At 32.8% G+C, this 19059-nt stretch overlaps 2 protein-coding genes across 4 annotated transcripts in view; one reads left to right on the top strand and one right to left on the bottom strand.

Moving 5' to 3' along the window:
* Positions 1 to 73: 73 nt before the first annotated feature.
* LOC139776430 (uncharacterized) overlaps positions 74 to 19059 on the top strand; it is a 95487-nt gene continuing 76501 nt past the window's right edge. The window contains exons 1-3 of the mRNA XM_071713064.1: positions 74 to 295; positions 1192 to 1276; positions 1417 to 1468. Coding sequence (XP_071569165.1) covers positions 99 to 295; positions 1192 to 1276; positions 1417 to 1468 — 334 coding nt within the window. The 5' untranslated portion in view covers positions 74 to 98. The remainder of the gene's footprint in view (positions 296 to 1191; positions 1277 to 1416; positions 1469 to 19059) is intronic.
* LOC139776383 (sialin) lies at positions 2435 to 17152 on the bottom strand. 3 transcript variants are annotated; one of them, XM_071712991.1, is made up of 12 exons: positions 17134 to 17152; positions 10144 to 10245; positions 9764 to 9822; positions 9378 to 9586; positions 8295 to 8531; positions 7999 to 8083; positions 6319 to 6542; positions 6068 to 6217; positions 5854 to 5986; positions 5629 to 5784; positions 5465 to 5550; positions 2435 to 5387 (listed from the first exon to the last, which is right to left on the bottom strand). In XM_071712991.1, exons 2-12 carry the CDS (start codon positions 10158 to 10160, stop codon positions 5208 to 5210), a joined length of 1536 nt encoding a protein of 511 aa, XP_071569092.1. In that variant the 5' UTR covers positions 10161 to 10245; positions 17134 to 17152; the 3' UTR covers positions 2435 to 5207. The 3 variants fall into 3 exon arrangements, with proteins under 3 accessions (XP_071569092.1, XP_071569073.1, XP_071569083.1); XM_071712972.1 differs by lacking the exon at positions 17134 to 17152 and adding an exon at positions 15848 to 16231; XM_071712982.1 differs by lacking the exon at positions 17134 to 17152 and adding an exon at positions 12802 to 12951.

The raw sequence follows: 19059 nt of genomic DNA, 5'->3' as shown, positions 1-19059 counted from the left end.
TACGAGATACGCGAGTATGTAATCCGTTCATTGAAATTAAGTAAAAAGGGAAAAATGATACAAAGGAATCGAATATTCGGTGTGAGTTAATTTCGTATATGCGGAGTAAAGATTTGAAAATAAATCGTTGGCGCGCGGCCTTGGTGTTTGTTTTCTCGCCGCGCACCGAGCACGGCGTGCCGCGGCGGCGCGGTGGGGTGAGAAGTGGGGGTGCGGCGCTACCAACTCTACCAAGTACCGGCGTCACTTGCGCGGCGAGGCTCGAGCGGACAGGTAACGGTGCGCGTGTCGCTCCGTATGTATATATTGTATATTATCCCTCGAAATACCAAACAATTTCCGATCGTTCGCTACAAATATGCAATTCTCAAGTCGAATCGACATCCACGGCGAATGATCAGCACGCGTTTCGCGCGATTTGGTTCGTCAATCGAAAGTTATGGGAACGTTGAATCGCCATTTCGCGTCGACATTTATGGGCATTAACAATAACCATCTCTTCGCGAGATCCAGGTTACGCAGACTCGAATATGTCTCGCGTTACGCACGTAGAATTACGAATTTCGATTATTTATTCGCGATCGAGCGATCGTGTCCGTTAAATTAGGCCTGTTCCTTTTAGCTGAAACTTCTCGCGCGGTTCATCTTTCCTCTTTTTCTTTTCACGTTGGAGAGAGAAAGAGAAAAGATAAGCTGGGCAAGAAATTGACTCGCGTAGTGTCGCGCGCGTCAATGCGCGATGTCAGGTGCCTTGCCTTCCCTTTTGAATTTGTCGGCCGTTCACGAAACGTTGCGAACGCAACGGGAATAACGGGATAGATCGGGCTTCGCGAGCTTCGAAAGGGGCGACGCGACGTGTCGCGACGTAGTTTAACTATAGCCGCGGTCAATCCGACATTTTGATATTTTCTCGTTACGATAACGCATGAATTTGACGTTCGTGCCGCGCGAACTCGGAGGCTGAAATTCTACACAGCTCCGACACTACTCCGGTAATTCCGTTAATCGTTAATTTGAGAGACGCCGCGAGCTGATGATAGCTTCGTACGATCCTACATTTTTCGCGTCATTTATCCGTCGTGATACACCGAAGTACGCGTCGCGTCGTGTGTGATCGGCAATTCGGAAGTACCTCGCCGTGCGATTATCGTATTGTTTTAATTAATGCTCGAGTTCGTGAGTGTGTGATAGTGAGTATCATGGACGTGAAACGAGAGGATCTGAGAGGAGGAGCAGGCCCGGGGGAGGCATCAGGCGACGGCGGAGCAACCACGAGGTAATTTATAATTCGAATCATTATTTTACTCTTAAATCTAAGTTTATAATTATTTCGTTAAATTCGCGCAAAAGTTATTCTTGTAGAATATCATATTATTTTGGGCGTTGTAATAATTTGGACAAATTTGTATTTTACAGATCGGCGTAGTGTTACAACGCAGTTACATCTCCGCTGCTGCGCATCGTATCGGTGAGTCAAGTTGTTTTTATTTCGATTATTTCGATATATAAAGTGATGGACCAGGAGAAATAGATGAATCAGGATGTTGCAAATAAATATTAGTAAATATGAAAATAAATAAATATGCACTTTATCCATTGCTTCAAAATGTATAGGCTACTGAGAGGATTAGGATTGAAAAATATTTATCTTTGGAATATGTGAGATTATTCGTTGATTTATGGGGTGCGTACGAAAATGCACAATTATGAGATCATTAAATAGAGCTCGAAATATCATTTACTTACTCGCGTAAACTTCTATCTTCTACGAAAAAATTAAATAATTAGAAGATATATTAGTCGTTTAAAATTTATAGAATAATCTTGTGAATGCAAATAAAAATTAACTTATCAAATCTTTTTTTTTGTTTATGAGCTCATTTGTGGAATAACTAAATCTTTTGTCATGTTGTTATTAGTTCGTCTGTTTTTTATGCAAAAAATGTCACGTCACGAATTGATATGTTAGCTATAAATAGTATTTAGAATTGATTCTAGCTTTAATCAGCTAGTAATAATGATAAATTCTGGAATTCACACGACATAAGAAACGTTCAATTGATTTTGATGTAGTATTTAATACAAAAAAGCTTACAGTAGTTAAAGAAATAGTTAAAATAATTATATAACTCACTCTTGAATAAGAATCTGTTGTATTTGCCATTCACGATTAGCAGATATTTTTTCTCTCATTTATCACTTACATAGAATTTATAATCATTTCCTAATAAAATAATCTTCGTATTATTTCATTGATAATTCAGGCTACATGGAATATTGAATATCATGAATCATTTAAGAGGAATTTATATCTATGTAAATTTAGAGAATTGAATGTACATATACATAAATTTTAAAAATAAAAGGAAGAGACGGGAAAAATAAAGAGGAAAGAGACGGATATGGTTCTAAGAACGTAATAAAAATGCTGCGATTAATAAAACTATATGTTCATATATTTTGAATTAAATCACGTATCTGCATTATTTAGTGTCTGTCATATTCTCTCGATATTTAACATATTTTATCGCATACAGTACTATATTTCTAGTATACATTATACAAAATATGTACAGTAGTATACTATTGCTACTTTATTATATTTCTTGACGCTCCTGGTCCTTGGCTTTATAGAAAAATGGTAAAATTTTATGAATTCTACATACTAATAATAATGATAAATTAATAGGAACAAAAAATTAATATATGTATATAATGCCAATAATAATATATTAATATATCTATTATTATTGACGTTATTTTATTACACACTAGTTGAAAATGCTTCTATAAACATGGTTTTTAAAATATATTTTATATAAGAAGATATTACATTTTTAGATGAGTATATATGACATCTGAAATAAGAAATGAACTAAACGTATTAAAGAAAGTAAAAGAATAAATTCTCTTTATATTCTATACTAATTGTAAGATTATTTATTTATCGTACATCATACTATAGTTTTTCTGAAATAATACATATTTATTTGACAATCTTTGTGTTAAAAGAAACAAGTGTAAAATAACGTAAAAAATAAGTTTTTAAAATTATTCCATTACACGTCTCAAACGTTAATAAAAGTAGGTGCATTTTCTTCTATGTGTAAAGTTCAATTTCAGTACATGTACTTTACATACGATAAAGATATCGTAACATGTATGCGTCGAGATATTACATAAAGACACAACCATATTAATGCATAAGTCTTATGTGTTAACAAAAGTACTTGTGTACTAATATACGAGTACATATGTATAAGTGTTACTGACATATAAAATATTTTATTTACGAATAACGAGATAAAATTAGAAAAACAAATCGAATTGATTTCAATAAAAATTATTTAAATATTAATGACATTCTCGCATTACTTATTAGAAACATGTGCATATGCATGTAACTTAGGTTACTGACGGAATCATTGCAATATTATATTCATAAATATAAAAATTTATAAAGGAATAAAATGTCTGGCAACATAACAATTTCTTAAGACGTTTACAAAATAAATATATTTATTAATATTTAATCTCTAAATACGGAATTATAGGCTCTTGAAAATTTATTATCATAATTCGATTTATATGACACTACATAGGCTGCGTTTCGATATTCACTGCAGTACTGAAAATCTATAGTGTATGTGACGTAAACTATAGATTTTTAGTACTGGCAGTGAATATCGAAATGCAGCTGCAATAAATATTCTCTCGCATTCAGCACGATATAGTGGCAAGTTTATATTAATTTATAATCGTGAAATTTTGACATGTGTTACGTATAAATCTATACTAATTTGTAAAATCTCTACTAGACGTAGAGATCAAGAGAGCTCTATTAGAATTTTATGAACTTGAAAATCTATATGTACCATAAGGCACTGATTTTAAAAAGTAGGAACCAATAAAAGTACTCCAAAATTCTATGATTTTACTTAATTCTCTCTAATGCATGATGATTAAAATTATATTCTATTTCGAGAACTGTGTAAATAAAGTTGCTATGTTTAGTAGATGTATATTTTAAGTATCTCTCTAAACTTAATAAGTACTCTATTATTCTCGGATGTTTTAATTATATACCAGCATACATATATGTATACATATGCTTGTATATATGTTTAAACTCTTATGTATATAAAATTGTCATTGTTCTGAAGCGTACGTACATAATTAAAGAAAAACAAGTAACTATTCCATATTATTACGAAATCCACATCTTATGAATCATTCTTAATACTTTAAGTGCCATGTCATCTGGGTGATGCGTAAATTTCCGCAAAGACCCCGTCATCCATTTGTGAGTGACGGTCTTATTTACTCGATTAAGAATAATTTTACTAAATATTTAAGACATTAATGAAATATAAATTTTACTAAGACATTAAAGAGAGCAATAAATATTAAAATATTATATTAGATTTATTAAGTTCAATGTCGAAACTTGGCACTCAAAGTGTTAAGAAATCGTAAGTTATCTTACAAATAAATTACTATACAATAACTTCAGAATAAAGAATTTAAGTATGTAACAAGCAAAATTGAAGAATATAGTACATTACTTGTCTTTAGAATGCAGGAATTCGTGAGATTTCACATTGAATTTATTTCATTCGAGTGATTAAAAATGTTACTCTCTTGAGATTGCTAATAACAAATTAAGAAAGGGGTTTATAATTTAAGTTCGAACAATAATATTACGCAAAAACAATTGCGTGTCGTCCGCGTTTAATATTTGGAAATATTAGTGTTATATCGAGAAAACAGCGCGTTTTCTAATTAGGATTGTGTGACATCTTACAAACGCACGCTACTTAATATTAATTATTTCTTCAAACATTTGTGCACAATTCGTGTATATAGTATCTGTATATTGCGTACGATCTATATCAAAAACTAATTTAAACATTCTATCATGTACCTGAGGCAATCATTTCATAAAAATATCCTTCTTCACTATGATACATATTACCTTGATAACTATATAATTTCTCCCATATCAACAATCAGATCTATTTACAATAATAGAACGGTATTGAAAATAGGTATTTTTCATATATTCGTACATATATTCGACTGCGTTTTGCGCGTTAAAAGACCTAAGTTTTAACATAAGGAATGACGATAGCAGAAAAATAAGAAACCGAAATAAAGGTACATTACGTTTGTTCTGACGGATTTTTTCGGCTCGGAACAAACTTGCTCTATTTCCGCGACGAATCATTTAACGGGCGAGAGTCTTCTTGAACAGATTGAGGATACTTTTGATTGGGATAGTTCCATGCTTGTATGTCCGCCGTACCAAATATTTGATAGGCGATATACGTACTGCAAGATACACCTGCAGTAACCGCAAATACATTTCTCCACGAATCGAGAGATTGCTGTTGGGAACATTATGTTATTTTAGCTTTTTAATTTAATAATAGGGGAAAATAAAAGGAGAAAATATAAGGCTTACACTTTCTTGTGTGAGCAGACCAGCTGCTATAGGAGATAGGAAACTAGCGGTCATGTGAATCGTCTGCGCGAACGCTAGCACTGGCCCTGAAAATAATATATTGATTTTTAAATATTGATATTCTTAAGAAATAAGTATATTCACAAATTAATGGGCGCACTGACCAGCGAAATTGGGTGCGATGTCAACGATGTTAGCCATTGCGCCTGCATAGCCGGCTGTTATGAGAGTAACAGCTATGAACCATACGATTAAAACTAAGATAATATCACATCCTAAGTATCCAATTAAAATCACGAGTATTCCGGGAACCACTTGAGCTATAAGGAAAAAAATAGATTCATTTTCCGAGTATTAGATAAGTTGAAGGAAACTGCCACTGGACTTACAAAGTGCCGTAAATATTTTGCGCACAGTGATTAAAGTCATGATTTGCCGCGTGACTAGAAGATCCGCAACGTAACAGAATACAACGGAGCTTAAGTAGCTACAGATAAATGGTGCACCTGACAGGATACCATTCTAAACAAATTAAAAATTTGATTATTCTGTTAATCGTTACATTGAAAAGAATTCCAATAAGATTTTTCCTTGAATACATACTGCTTGTATACTGAATCCTAACACTGTCTTCATATACATCGGGCCGGGAATGATAAAGACATAATGTACCCATATTCTTCCGAAGGTTGTAATACCGATAGCCCATGCCGGGCAAGACGTGAGTATAGATTTCCAAGGAACGGGCAAATCCTTAAAAAAAAAAATACAGTTATGTTAGTGTGTTTCTTCTTAAAAAAGATTTATTGTTTAATAAATCAGAGTAGATACATAGTAGATACAAATCACTTTACCTCGTTCGCTCCGATAACTTGGTTTCTAACACATTCCTGAATGTAACGGAGTTCTGGCTTAGATATTCGGGGATGCGAGGCAGGAGTGTCGAAAGCGCAAAAATACCAAAAGATACACCAGACGAGACCGACAGTACCAGTCGTGTAGAATACAGCCCTCCATCCGAAATGGACGATGATGAACGCACACAACGGATAGGTCAATCCGATGCCGATGCTGAACCCTGAATATAGACAATCTAGATGTTAGGAATAGCTCACCCTACGATCCGGAACAAGCTGAAACATGATGCTTGTCGAATGGCCTTGGTCTTGATTTGTTACGACTCATGCGTGGTGATGATCGCTCTTCAGTCGAGGTGTACGTATCTCACCCTGTAAAGCGATTCAAGTAAAGACTTAGTACGCAAGGACGATGATGAGGCATGATGAAGCTGTTAATAGTGGGACAATGAAACTTCTATGTCTGTAAATAATAAAGGTTTAAACTCGTTCTACCTGCAAAATAAGTGTCACTCTTCGTACGCAGAGATCGATATCACAAAAAATGCATTGTAATGAAGAAATTGAGTTATGTGTACGCGTATAAGTTAGGAAAAAAGTATAGATCTTTTCTCTCACATTAGCATTGCTTTTGTTGTTATGTTACATATACATAAAACGCACCCACATAAAAGTCGTTTGTAGTTGATATTTCTAGTATCATGAAGTATTATCTTTACGAAGGCCAACTTCATTTAATAGGGAGTCAGTATACACTACTTTAGACTACCTATAGTTTATGTCAGAATTTAAGATAAAATTTCATTTATAATTTCATATATCGTGCGAAATACGAAAAACATTTGAGGAACACATATGTGTATATAAAATATATATCTAATTAAATTAACATAAAATTCTATCTGAAATCTGAAATGAATTATAGATCGTTTAAAGCGGATTTAAGGATATAAACAGCATTCGAAGACACATTTTGTGCTAGCAGAAAGAAAGTCTAATAACTTCGATTTAATAATTTGGATCAATAAGTAAACAGAAAAACGCGCAATATCGTAAATAAAACGAATAGATAAAACGAATCTTGTGGTCCGACTCTGGAAAAGTTTGAGTGAGAAAGATGATTAGATTTATTATTAATTCATACTGCGGACAAATGGATGTGGTCAAAAGATAGAATTTGTACATATAAGAAAGATAAGTGTAAACAATATACATGTTCGACGAGCCCGGCTGATTCTACCAGCTGGAAGTATACTCGGCCTTTCTCATGCTGTTGAGCGGTTGCTGTTGAGTATACCCCTCGGTCCGGCGAATGCAACCTCGTGGAGATGAACTATTCGGGATCATTAACAAGTGATCGATTTTTGCACAGATCGATGCGCAACATTTATACAGAATTATTTTCATTTTAGCAAGAGATCATTTTCTTGATCCGGAATTTTGACTGAAAGAATAATGTGTAGTTTCTCATTCGAACTTCCATATTCCACTCTGAAAGAAGCGTGCATTAGTATTCACGTGAACACAATCGAAAAGAATATGCGACTTTCACTTTACGGCGTTATACTTGCGACTGTAATATGAGCGTACGCGCATAGTTTTCGCCTAATCGAACGTAACGAAGTTTCACTGTAACACACGAAAATCTCTGTTAGCGGCCGGCATCTTATAACGTACCTTGGAAGGAAGACATAAAGCGTGAGCGTTCCACCGGTGGAATCCAGTGCCCGATTACGGCATACATCGCGGGCCACGTGAGTCCCTGTTTTCAAAAAAAGAAAAAATCAAGATTAGCCACAAAAATCTGTTTTTGCTATCCCAAAGAATAGAAAAATTTAAACGATATTTAAAAGATTGTTTTATCCTAAAGATTTAAAATGTCTTTTAGTTGTCTTTACGATATTCTTTAGATATTTATTTTGTTTGAATATGACAGTAAAGTTTGCCATTTTATCCGATGATTAATAACTTACACTTGCAATACCCTGTATACTACGCAATGCTATCATGGCCCCATAATGAATCTCCGCGGCAGTTGGCATAAGCAGACTGCAAACGGCAGTGACGGCTTGAGATCCGCCGAATATGGTTTTAGTGCCGAAGTACTGAGTAAGAACACCGCCGAGCATTTGCGAAAGTATATAACACCAATAGAAAGAACTGAGAATGGCCGATTGAATAGCTGGGCTCCACTCGAATTCGCCAGCGTCCTGTCCAAAAAAATGACACGATATTGTAGTGCAGCGTATACATAAAAATTCTTCTATAATTTGCTCGAATTGAGCAGATTAGCTTTTCCCTGAAGTTAAAAATAGTTAAATTTATTTAGGTATTAATAGGTTCAATTTTTTCAATCTTTTTACTGTCACTTATTAATTGTTTTCTTAAAAATATTATAGCCATAAAAGAAATAGTAAAAAAGGATCTACAGTTTTTGTGAAAGAATAAATGAGCGTTATTTTTAGTTTACTAAAAAAATATCCGTTATTTGCTGATTATTTTTTTATTATTATATATAAAAATTTTTAGAGTCTCGTTAAAAGTTAATCTTACTTGCTTGAAATATTTTATAGAATAGATGATGAAATTCATAATATTATTAGCTTCTACAATATATCTAATTTTCTGTTGAATTTCTTCTCAGAACTTTACTTTCTTATTTATTAAACTTTTTATGTACACTTTTTAAGTATTCCTTAAAGAAACTCTTTGCTCTTGACGATACGTGGAATACATTTGCATTATATTTATGTTATACAATGTCAAAATATCTATACTGCATTCGTATTCAAATAAATTGTTGATCCTGCTAGTCACTACAATGAAATATATTCCGATATTGTGACTAACAAATATTCTGCATACGCACGCATTTTAATGCAACTTGGTAAAAGAAGACTTTGTGAAAAGAGAAAACATAATTTTTTTCTGACGCAAGTCAAAAGATTCTTTTCGTCGAGAAAATAACTTTACTATTTTGAAACTCGTATGAAATGAATGATACATGAATAAAAAAGAAATTATGCGTTATGCAATATCGTAATATCCAAGCGTACCTCCGGCCTGGTTACAGTGGTGTTCTCCACGTGTGACGCATTCGATATTGTGTAACAGTGAGACGTTACCGCGGCGGTTTCATTGTTCGACGTTAACGGCAGCTTCGCCATGGCCACCATGGCGATATTAATGTCTGTTCTCATCATGAAAGACACGAGAAATCCGGAAAATGAAAGCATATACAGCACGACACGTGCTGGAACCATGTCTGCAATAAGAAAATCAATTCAATCTGATTAGTGATTATTAAGTATCGCGCAATATTGATCGTATCGACTTGCATTAGAAAGCGCAATGGTTATTGGCGATTACCGTGACTTTGACTCTTTTCTTCTTTGTTTTTTTTTAAGTAAAAACTTTTAAGTTATGCTACAAAAACGATTACCTCCCAATTTTCGTAAGCTGCAAGGTGGCTGTTCCTTATACATATTAGATTCCTCATATCTGTAAGGAGAATAAGGTAAAATTACTGCATGATATGCAATGTTGCAGTAAGAGGAAACAGTTAGTGACAATAAATAGAATTTTTAATTATTATTTTTAGACTTTAATTATACTCAGACTTTAATATCTGCAAGTGAGATGAAAAAAGGTGATAATTAAAAATGCAATAAAATAATTACAAGTTTCCTAAAATACATAATGGTATCACTTATTTAAAATGATAAAAATAAAAAATATATTACGTAATGGAAACGCCGATAACGCAATTTCCGGGAGTATATAAACAAAAATAAGAATATTTATTTAAAACGGGTTCTTTACCTTTGAGATTCTTCCATTTCTTGCGTGGAGCTTTCGATATTCGAACAGAGTACAAAAACGAATCTGTTGTACACGGTGAAAACACAAAGATCACCTTGGAGTCTGCGAAATAGAGAAAAATAATCTAATTTAATAATCATTACTTTATAAAAGTGAGTTTTTTAACTCTTACGCGACGTGTCGTTTTAATTTTATCAGTTACTTTCACTTTGTCAAGTATGAAATGGCGTCAATTAACTTGTAAGGTACTCGAACTATTGCATCAAGGTCATGATTTATGAGAACAGAATGAAATTCCAACGCGAAACTCATATCGACATTCTTGAAGTTCTTTGTGTGGAAGCCTCCGCAAGAATTTATTTATAAATATCCTGCTATTTCATTAAGAATACGGAAAAGATCAATTTCATTATAGAAAATAATTATTTTTTATATACAGAGTTTTTTTATGATGAGTCTTTATCTCTCTTTCAATTAATAAACGAGTTACAAATTGTGGTTTTGTATTTTACTAACAAAATATATATATAGCAATAGTATAACTCCTATTGTTTAAATATTTTTCATGCATACTTGTTATGTAAATGAATCTTTTGTATTTTGTAGAATAATAGATATACATATGAAGAATTTTGTACCATTTATTTAAATTATTTTTTAAATTACAATATAATACAATTCCAACTATATATGTCTCTTTCTTATATGTCACATAATAAATTATCACATTTTTTCTCTGCAAAATAAGTTTCGTATTCTTCAAAATGGCTAAAGAAAGGTGCTATTATTTTCGATGAGCGAGTTAGATTAAATATAAAAAAACCACTTAAAATATCATGATTCGATATATTTTTCAATTTTGTACAAGGAATTATAGTAGTATAATCGTAGATTTCAATTCTAATATCTGCGATATTTAAATACAATGTTTAGTTATTCTTTCTCGCGATTTACATAAAGAAATAATTAAAGTTAAACGAATAATCGTACAAAACCAATGATACTTCCGCAAAAAAATTGTCGAGACTGTCATTTATGCACAAAAAATGCGGAATTGATTAAAGACAAAGCTTGACATTGAAGGTAAATGATGATCATGCAAAAATAATTTTACGTAATAATAAAAATAATATTATCGAATTATAAACGTAAAACATAAAAAAATAATCTTTAAAAATGGATAGCGTACGAAATGTGCATTAAAATTAAAACTATATATAAATTTAATTTTTATTAACACAAAATACAAGATTAATTATTTTATTTCGAGACAATGTAAAATGATTATAATGTCAAGATTAATTTTATAGAATACGCAATAAAGAAAAATATTGCAACACACTTACGCACACAGAATATTTTTCTTTTAATTTATCATATCAAGTATGTTATTTAAGCAACAAAAAATAAAAGTGATAAAAAGGAATTAAGTATATAAGCATAAATTTATTGTCAACAAAAATTCGTGCGGGTGATTATTAAAACAATTGCAAAAATTCATAGCTATATAGAATAATTTTACGATGTATGCAGATAAAATTCATTCTATGTTTCGTTATATAACTTTATGTAAATTCTCTAAAGATCAGATTGAATGTGTAATCGTATTAATAGAAAAATTTCAAACTAGATCTTAAGGTACAGTTACGGTTATCTTTCACTTTATTTGCATCTAGTGTTTCAAGGTAAAATATCAGATAATTCACTAAATAAATAACACTATATTACATTCAGAGCCACACATGATGATGTGAATATGCCTAAAATTGAAAATATTATGTCTAACTATTCATTATATTTTTCTGATTTGAAAAAAAAGCATCGTTGGAAACTGTCCACGGTCCGTATTCATAGTCCGTTCTTATTTCAAGACCGTCTTAAATAATGTCTTGATGCTAAAAAATCTGTGCTAAAAAAGATGTCTTAAGATGCTATAAATCTATATATATGATTATACTACTAACTATAATTCATTGTACAAATAATGTCTTAAGATGATTCTGTGATTGGTTCACATAACATCTTAAGATTGTACTTAAGACGGTTTTAAATATAAAATCCGACTATGAATACCACTCTACGTTTGTTAAATTCAACAGAACCTCTTGCAAATATTATATTAACGCTATCTTCATTTTTTTCTTAAGAAATGGAACGATCTCGAGATATAAATGGTGAGACGTTTTATAAAATTTAAAAATTGATATAACACACTTAAGCTTTTGAATGAAGGATTTATATTATCAATACGATGTTCAGAAATATATATTGTAATTATTATTATATCTTCTGTCTTTTGCCGAAAAGAAAAAAATTTCAATAGTAAGCCAGTCAATCGATATGATTAATTTGATTTTCAAAGTCCATTCAATACGTCATTATCTTCAATATCAAAGAGTCATGTCAAGAAGGCGATTTCGATGTTGAAACGGTAGTGATGGTAATTTAGTTCGATGAATGTGATTTGTTAGCAAATGGCGAATAAAAAAATCCGCAACATTAGCGTTTACTCGTTTTCCGAAAGTCATGTTGAATGCAGAATAACCCCGATGCGTCACACTGATAACAGCGAATTATAACAAATTTTAAGTGCGTTTGTGATAAATATAAAATTGTCGCGTCAACATTGCTCTCGAGTCCGCTCGAGATATCACTTACGTCAAAGATAAGTTTAGAAATGGGCAGATAGACGCGATTACAACTTTACGAAATTTAACAGACGCGACTCGAAACGTGTGGCGCGAATGGAAGAAATCGCGATACGATCAACATGATTGTAGGCGGAACGAAGTGTCGACACTGAAAGGCAACCGGACCACGAGGCGTTGACTATCTTCATTGACCCCACCATTGCGCCGGTTTTCGATCGTGTTCTTGGTATAGTGCGAGACGATCATGTGGAATATTGTATTATTCCTCTCAGGTAGTACGTCATGCGAATATGAAGTTTTTTAGCAGTTGGTTATTGACGGTCATGTACTAAATTCAAAGTTTAAAATGAATGACTTATCAAATACGTTCCTTATATAAGGAAAAACATGAGGAGTGAATTATACTTATTGTTAGGCTGAAAAAATGGAAATAAAAACAATATCTGCGTAATTAACTAAAGCCAAAAAAATAGTTATGAAGAAACGATATTCGTTTTTGTAATAAAAAATTATTATAGCTATATCTTGTTATGGAAGCATTAATTGCACTTGATTATTTTTCCGATAATTTCGATATAATGTGATAAATAAGTATATACGATAAAAAGGTAATTATTACGTAATTGCTGATTACGTAACTGAGGATTATCATATTTCTATCGTGATGGAGTGAGATATAATTGAGAAATAATTGGTGCACATTTAAGAGAATAACTTTGAAATGATAATTTTATATAAGAATTTTACAAGAACGCTAAATGAATACGAGAATTTAAAAATGCGTTACATCAATAATAAAATTAATTGAATGTATCATTAACAATAGATCTAACTCGTGCATGATCCTGATAAGATGATGATCATAGATAAAGTACTAAAACTGATTCGGAAATAAATGTATTGGCAAAAATGATATTCTTTCTCTCTCTTTCTCTCTCTCTCAGTTCAAGGAAAAAACATTTTTTTTTTATTACCAAGTTCTTTCACGTGAGTCATAAGAATTTGCCATTGTATTTCCAGTACGTAGTAGGTGTATAAAGTTGTCGATACAAAGTACATTATCATACATACTTATCATAAATTATTTTACTGTTGGAACATTCTGAGTATATTCTGCAGTGAAATAGAGACCGTTCTTTGATCGATAGTTCGTGTTGTATTATAACGAAGCAAATGATAACGTTTAATGCTTATTTTTTATTTGACCTTACAAGTTTCAATGGTCTCTTAGCGTACGGATTATTCTTCCGATAATGATATGAGTCAGTAAAATATGTATAATGACATAATTTTGCGTAATAGTTCAAATCGATCGAGCCGAAGACTTCATAATGAAGAGCTGACATTTTCTTCAACTTATCAATTGTCTTAATGAAGAATTAAATTTCGTCGCCACAATATTGGGATTAATTATCTCATAGTTAACCTTATTACTCAATCGAGGCGGGGCAGGTCATGCAATTCGACCAATAGAGTTGTATTCCAAGCAAACACAAAAGTGACGTGCGTCATAACAACGTAACGTATTCGTTAAATATAATTTCGCTTCTAATTGTAAGAAACAAAACGTGTTTTCTATATTAACAAAATGTGATCTATTATCAATTTGTTAGATAAACGTATTACTTTGTATGCACAAGGTAAAAAAAAACGTTGATAGGAAAACGACAATAATGTGCCAAAGAAAATAATAAACAATGAATTTAATATATTTTTTGAGAAAAAAAAAAGAATTTTGTTTGTGAATAGTAGCTGAAATGGACAGTGAATTTGTGAATTTGCGGTTTAATACATCTTACAATTATTACGTTTACGCAAGCGTTACTTCTGTAGTAACTTACTGTAGTAAATTATCGTAAGTTACTACAAAATCCCGTTTACGCGAAGGAAAATTCAGTCTACGCGAAGGAATTATCGTAAGTTACTACAGAAGTAACGCTCGCGTAAACTTAGTAAATGGCTATAATTATGTCCAACAGGTATCACACACACACATACACACACATACATACACAAGGCAAAACGACTTTTCTCTAGCTCTACAATTTTCTGATTACGTAACATGATTAAAAGAACGTGTCAATTACTGTGAGAATTGTTTTATTGACAAGGAAACCTTAAGAAGTCTCTATTTGATTTTGATTAGCTGCGGCTAAGAGACATGGATGGTTTCCTTTATATGTTTAGTAATGTGTAGCTTTTGAAAGTTGACTTTTTTATCATTGAGAATTTTATTATATAATATATACAACTGTTGCTATTCGTGTAAATTATGATAGTGCATAGTGGTATCAATTTCATATGTCTATTTGTCTCGCTATTTGTTAATATTGAAATTGCAGTCCTTAATAAGAAAAATAGAATGCTATATTACACATTAAATTGTGCCAAGTTAGTGCCTAGATTTCTAGAAAATCTCTCCCAATTGATGTCTTACTGTGATTACCATTCGCTTGATGTAGTTGACTTATGACGACTCTGATAGTCGATCTCCAACGGTGATTCAAACTGCAATTGGCTTCTTCGATGATGAATATTTTAAAGCAAGGTGGAAAGAGTAACTCTTGTAAATCATGTTATTTATGATAATCAATTATTGAAGAAATTGCAATTCTTTTTACACATTAATTTCATACATTAAGTCATCTTCAACTCCTTGTTTCAATTTGTCCCACCCAAAGTAAAAAAAATAGACAATTCCATCAGTTTTTACACATACGGTAGACACAGAAATAGGAAATGCTATTATAAAAACTTATTTCCATGCATCGCTGAAGAAAAAACTGTTGTCATCATTACACGACGTTGGATAATACAACAAATGTGCTTAGGTAGGAACGGTAAATCGCGAAAAGTCATGAAATTAGATTGATGTAGGTTTGAGAGCTACCGCCCGACAAAGTACTTCATTGTAGATTAAGGCCATTGCTGATTTGAGGTTAAACACGCCGACTCCCTCAACTTTTAAGAAACACGTGGTCCGTCGTGTCTGCTTTCGAGAGCAGCGAGTCACAAAGATCGTGCAAATCAAAGGGCAACCGATCGGAACTCACTTTAGTAGTGGCGTTTCTGCGTCCAGCGGACGTCTCGTGTAACGTGGATGCTCTCTTGCGCGGCATTTTTATCCACGCGGCGGCACACGCGACAATATTGGCGTGTGTTCACTCACGTCGACGAGAGAAGCGCGTTGCTTCACGATAAGCCGTGAGACTCGTGAGAGTGGAAGCGGCAAAGCGGCAAAGGCAGGCGTGGCAGGACTGGCAGGGCCAGGCGAGGCGAGGAGACTGAGGAGAGGCGAATGAAGCGAACCGAACCGAAATGCGGAAACCGGTGGAACGCCGCACCAAATGCACAGCACAAGTGCACAACCGCTGCCGACAGTGCCGACGCAACCATTACGTCGGCTTGCGTCGGCTCCTTTGATGACGATACTACCGTCGTGATCACGTGACTCATGAGCAAGCAATGTCCAAGCGATCGATGGAGGCTCAATGCGCCGACGCGAATGTGCGATAACTGTTACGTGCAAAACGCAATGTACTTAGGGTCACTTCGACCAAGCTCCGATTAATTTAATCGTTAATTAGTCCACTGGAAATGACCAATCGCATTTGTCAATCTGCTTAATGAGCAAATACGATTGGTCATTTCCAATGGACTAATCAACGATTAAGTTAATCGGAGTTTGGTCGAAATAGCCCTTAATGTTTTAAAGTGTTGATAAGATAGAAAAAGTATTCTTTTGACCAACTTTGTTTTGCAACAATACATAGGCAAGCAAAGTTAAAATATAGTAGTATATTGAGTCGAAGTTGCATTTGCTTTGCATTACAGACAAGAACTCGTAAGAGACTCAGCTTAATCAGGCTCAATCGAGTAACAGAGTTCTTCTAAGATATAGGCTGCGGTCCACTTGACGCTACAAATGCTTCGAAGCATTCCTCTTCTCTTTTCTTTCAATGAAGAAAGAAGGAGAAGAAGAACGCTCCAAAGCATTTGTAGCGTCAAGTGGACCGCAGCTATAGTCATAGTCAAATAGTGTCCTAATATCAAAAGTAATGATTGATTTGATTTTTTGAAATGGAGTCAGTATTTGAGAAAGACGGTATCTGTTAGATAAGAATAAGTTCTATCACAGCTATTGATAAGGGAAACACTTCCCTTTTTATCTTTATGTACAAGATAGCAAAATAAAATAGCTGGTCGGCGGTGTAGTTGTTAGAAAAAGTTGAACATAAGGTAAATTACGTGACTAACTGCTGCCTTTTAAATAAAATGAGATTACAAAATTAGCTGCAATTCGTATAAGTTTTTTCATGAAGATGTAAAATTCACTTACTATTGCAGACGATCAATCTTGTTATAGTCTGGTTTCAGTAACGAAACAATGCTTATGAGTTAACATCAATGCACGGACTGATCGAAACAATGTTGAAACGACGTCGAAATTAGCTTAAACGTCGAAATTAGTTCGATAACGCTGGCAAAGATAAAAAACTCGACGTTCGTTTGACCTTCGACATATTTTCGAGTAGTCTTAAATAAACTGACATAAAATGATAGACGCAGCCACTCCTTTGCTATAACATTTACCATCACAAAGCTTCCTCTATGAGGAAGCAAAAATCTGATATTATGTTAGGGACATAATACTAGGCACTATTTGTTAGAGAATCGTTTTACAGATGTTTCGAGAATTTTAAAAATGTAAAAATTCTGCAAGAGCAACTACTGCACGCAGCATAATGCGCGTGAACAAACTAGATATAATCCCGATGACTCACCTACGAGACTGTAATGTATCACGCCCTTATGCGTCACTATTAAATTAGTTTGTTAAAAATGAATAACTGCAGCAATTTGTGTCTAATTTTTGCTAAAATGTATTTTATGAGATACTATATTAAGGAAGTAAGTAAACTAAGAAAATCTAATATTTATTTTATATATTGTAATTTTTTGATCATAGTCTTCAATATTGGAATATCCTATATTTATTTTTACTACATATTTCAAGATGTAATATTAAGATCTTTTATTTAATTAGTTTGTGTGAGCTCTTAAAATCTATTTATAATAAATCGTAATAATAAAACATAGCAAAAATTTGTTATTAAAATTGAATAATATTCTAACCAGTGCTTAAGTTGATTCGCGAATAGAGAAACATCGGTATAGAAAGAGAAATTAAACATTAAAATATATAAATTAAATGAAAGTATAAATCATATAATTTCTGAGATTCAATCAGTAGGTACCAAAAGTAGATACTGACATTAAACTTAAAAAGAAAAGATATGAATTAAAAATTCTTTCTGCTGTTATGCTGTGTAAAAATCATCGCCACTTTTCTTATATTACGTATTTTAATATCTCTAAGTGCAAAGATTTTGGGGGATTTCAAGCAACACGAACAAATTTATCGAATCTACTTGAATCGACTTTTCTTACGTCGCATATTGTAAACACAACTTCGGGCGAATAACTACTTTTTGGCGACGTAAGAAAATTCATGTAAATGTTGTCAAATTCGTTAATTAATGCCATTATACATAACATGAATCAAGGAAATTCTTCAGTTCAGTCGAGAAAAAGACTTTCAAAAAATGCCTTAATCTTGTCACACGACAGCAATTGCAAGTAGGTTATATTAGGATGTTATGATTGTAAAGATGAAAAATATGCATTTTCTTAGTAATTATTCCACGTATTGCTTTTTGAGAAATAATAATTAGGAAATAATATCTCGCTCTCTAGATTAAAGACATTGCCTTCGTCAACATGTATATCGGATACCTCAACGGGAGATCTGAAGACAGATCTATCGAAAGATAGCAAAATCATGCTTAGTTATGGCAAATCTTCAACTCGAGTTAATAAAACGGTAGTTGTGCGATATATATATATATATATTATGGATATAAGTTGTCAAATTATGTTATGTCAAATTATATTAATTCATTCGGGTATTAGGTTTCCAATGCGAATCTTTCCGCGAGAAAATTGTGGAACAATGTATCCAAGATGACTAGAAATTCCGTTGCTGTAAATGATGTAATCGAAGAAGGTTTTGTATTTTACAATCTTTCTATTTTATAATAATACAAGACGCACGGGTTGGAAAGAAGTTAATTACTATTTAAATTTAAATACGTAACAAAATTTATTAGCGTTTTTAAAGAGAGTTTTACATTAAGCATTGAGCACTTGTAATTCATTTCACTTGTAATTTTATTTGGTGTTGTATATCCCCTATCGCGAAATG

The sequence above is a fragment of the Temnothorax nylanderi genome, unplaced genomic scaffold (assembly GCF_030848795.1).
Source record: "Temnothorax nylanderi isolate EJ_2023f unplaced genomic scaffold, tnyl_v1.0 TNYL_tig0005_pilon, whole genome shotgun sequence".
In the NCBI taxonomy this organism is placed as follows: domain Eukaryota; kingdom Metazoa; phylum Arthropoda; class Insecta; order Hymenoptera; family Formicidae; genus Temnothorax; species Temnothorax nylanderi.
This window is presented reverse-complemented; position numbering and strand designations above follow the sequence as displayed.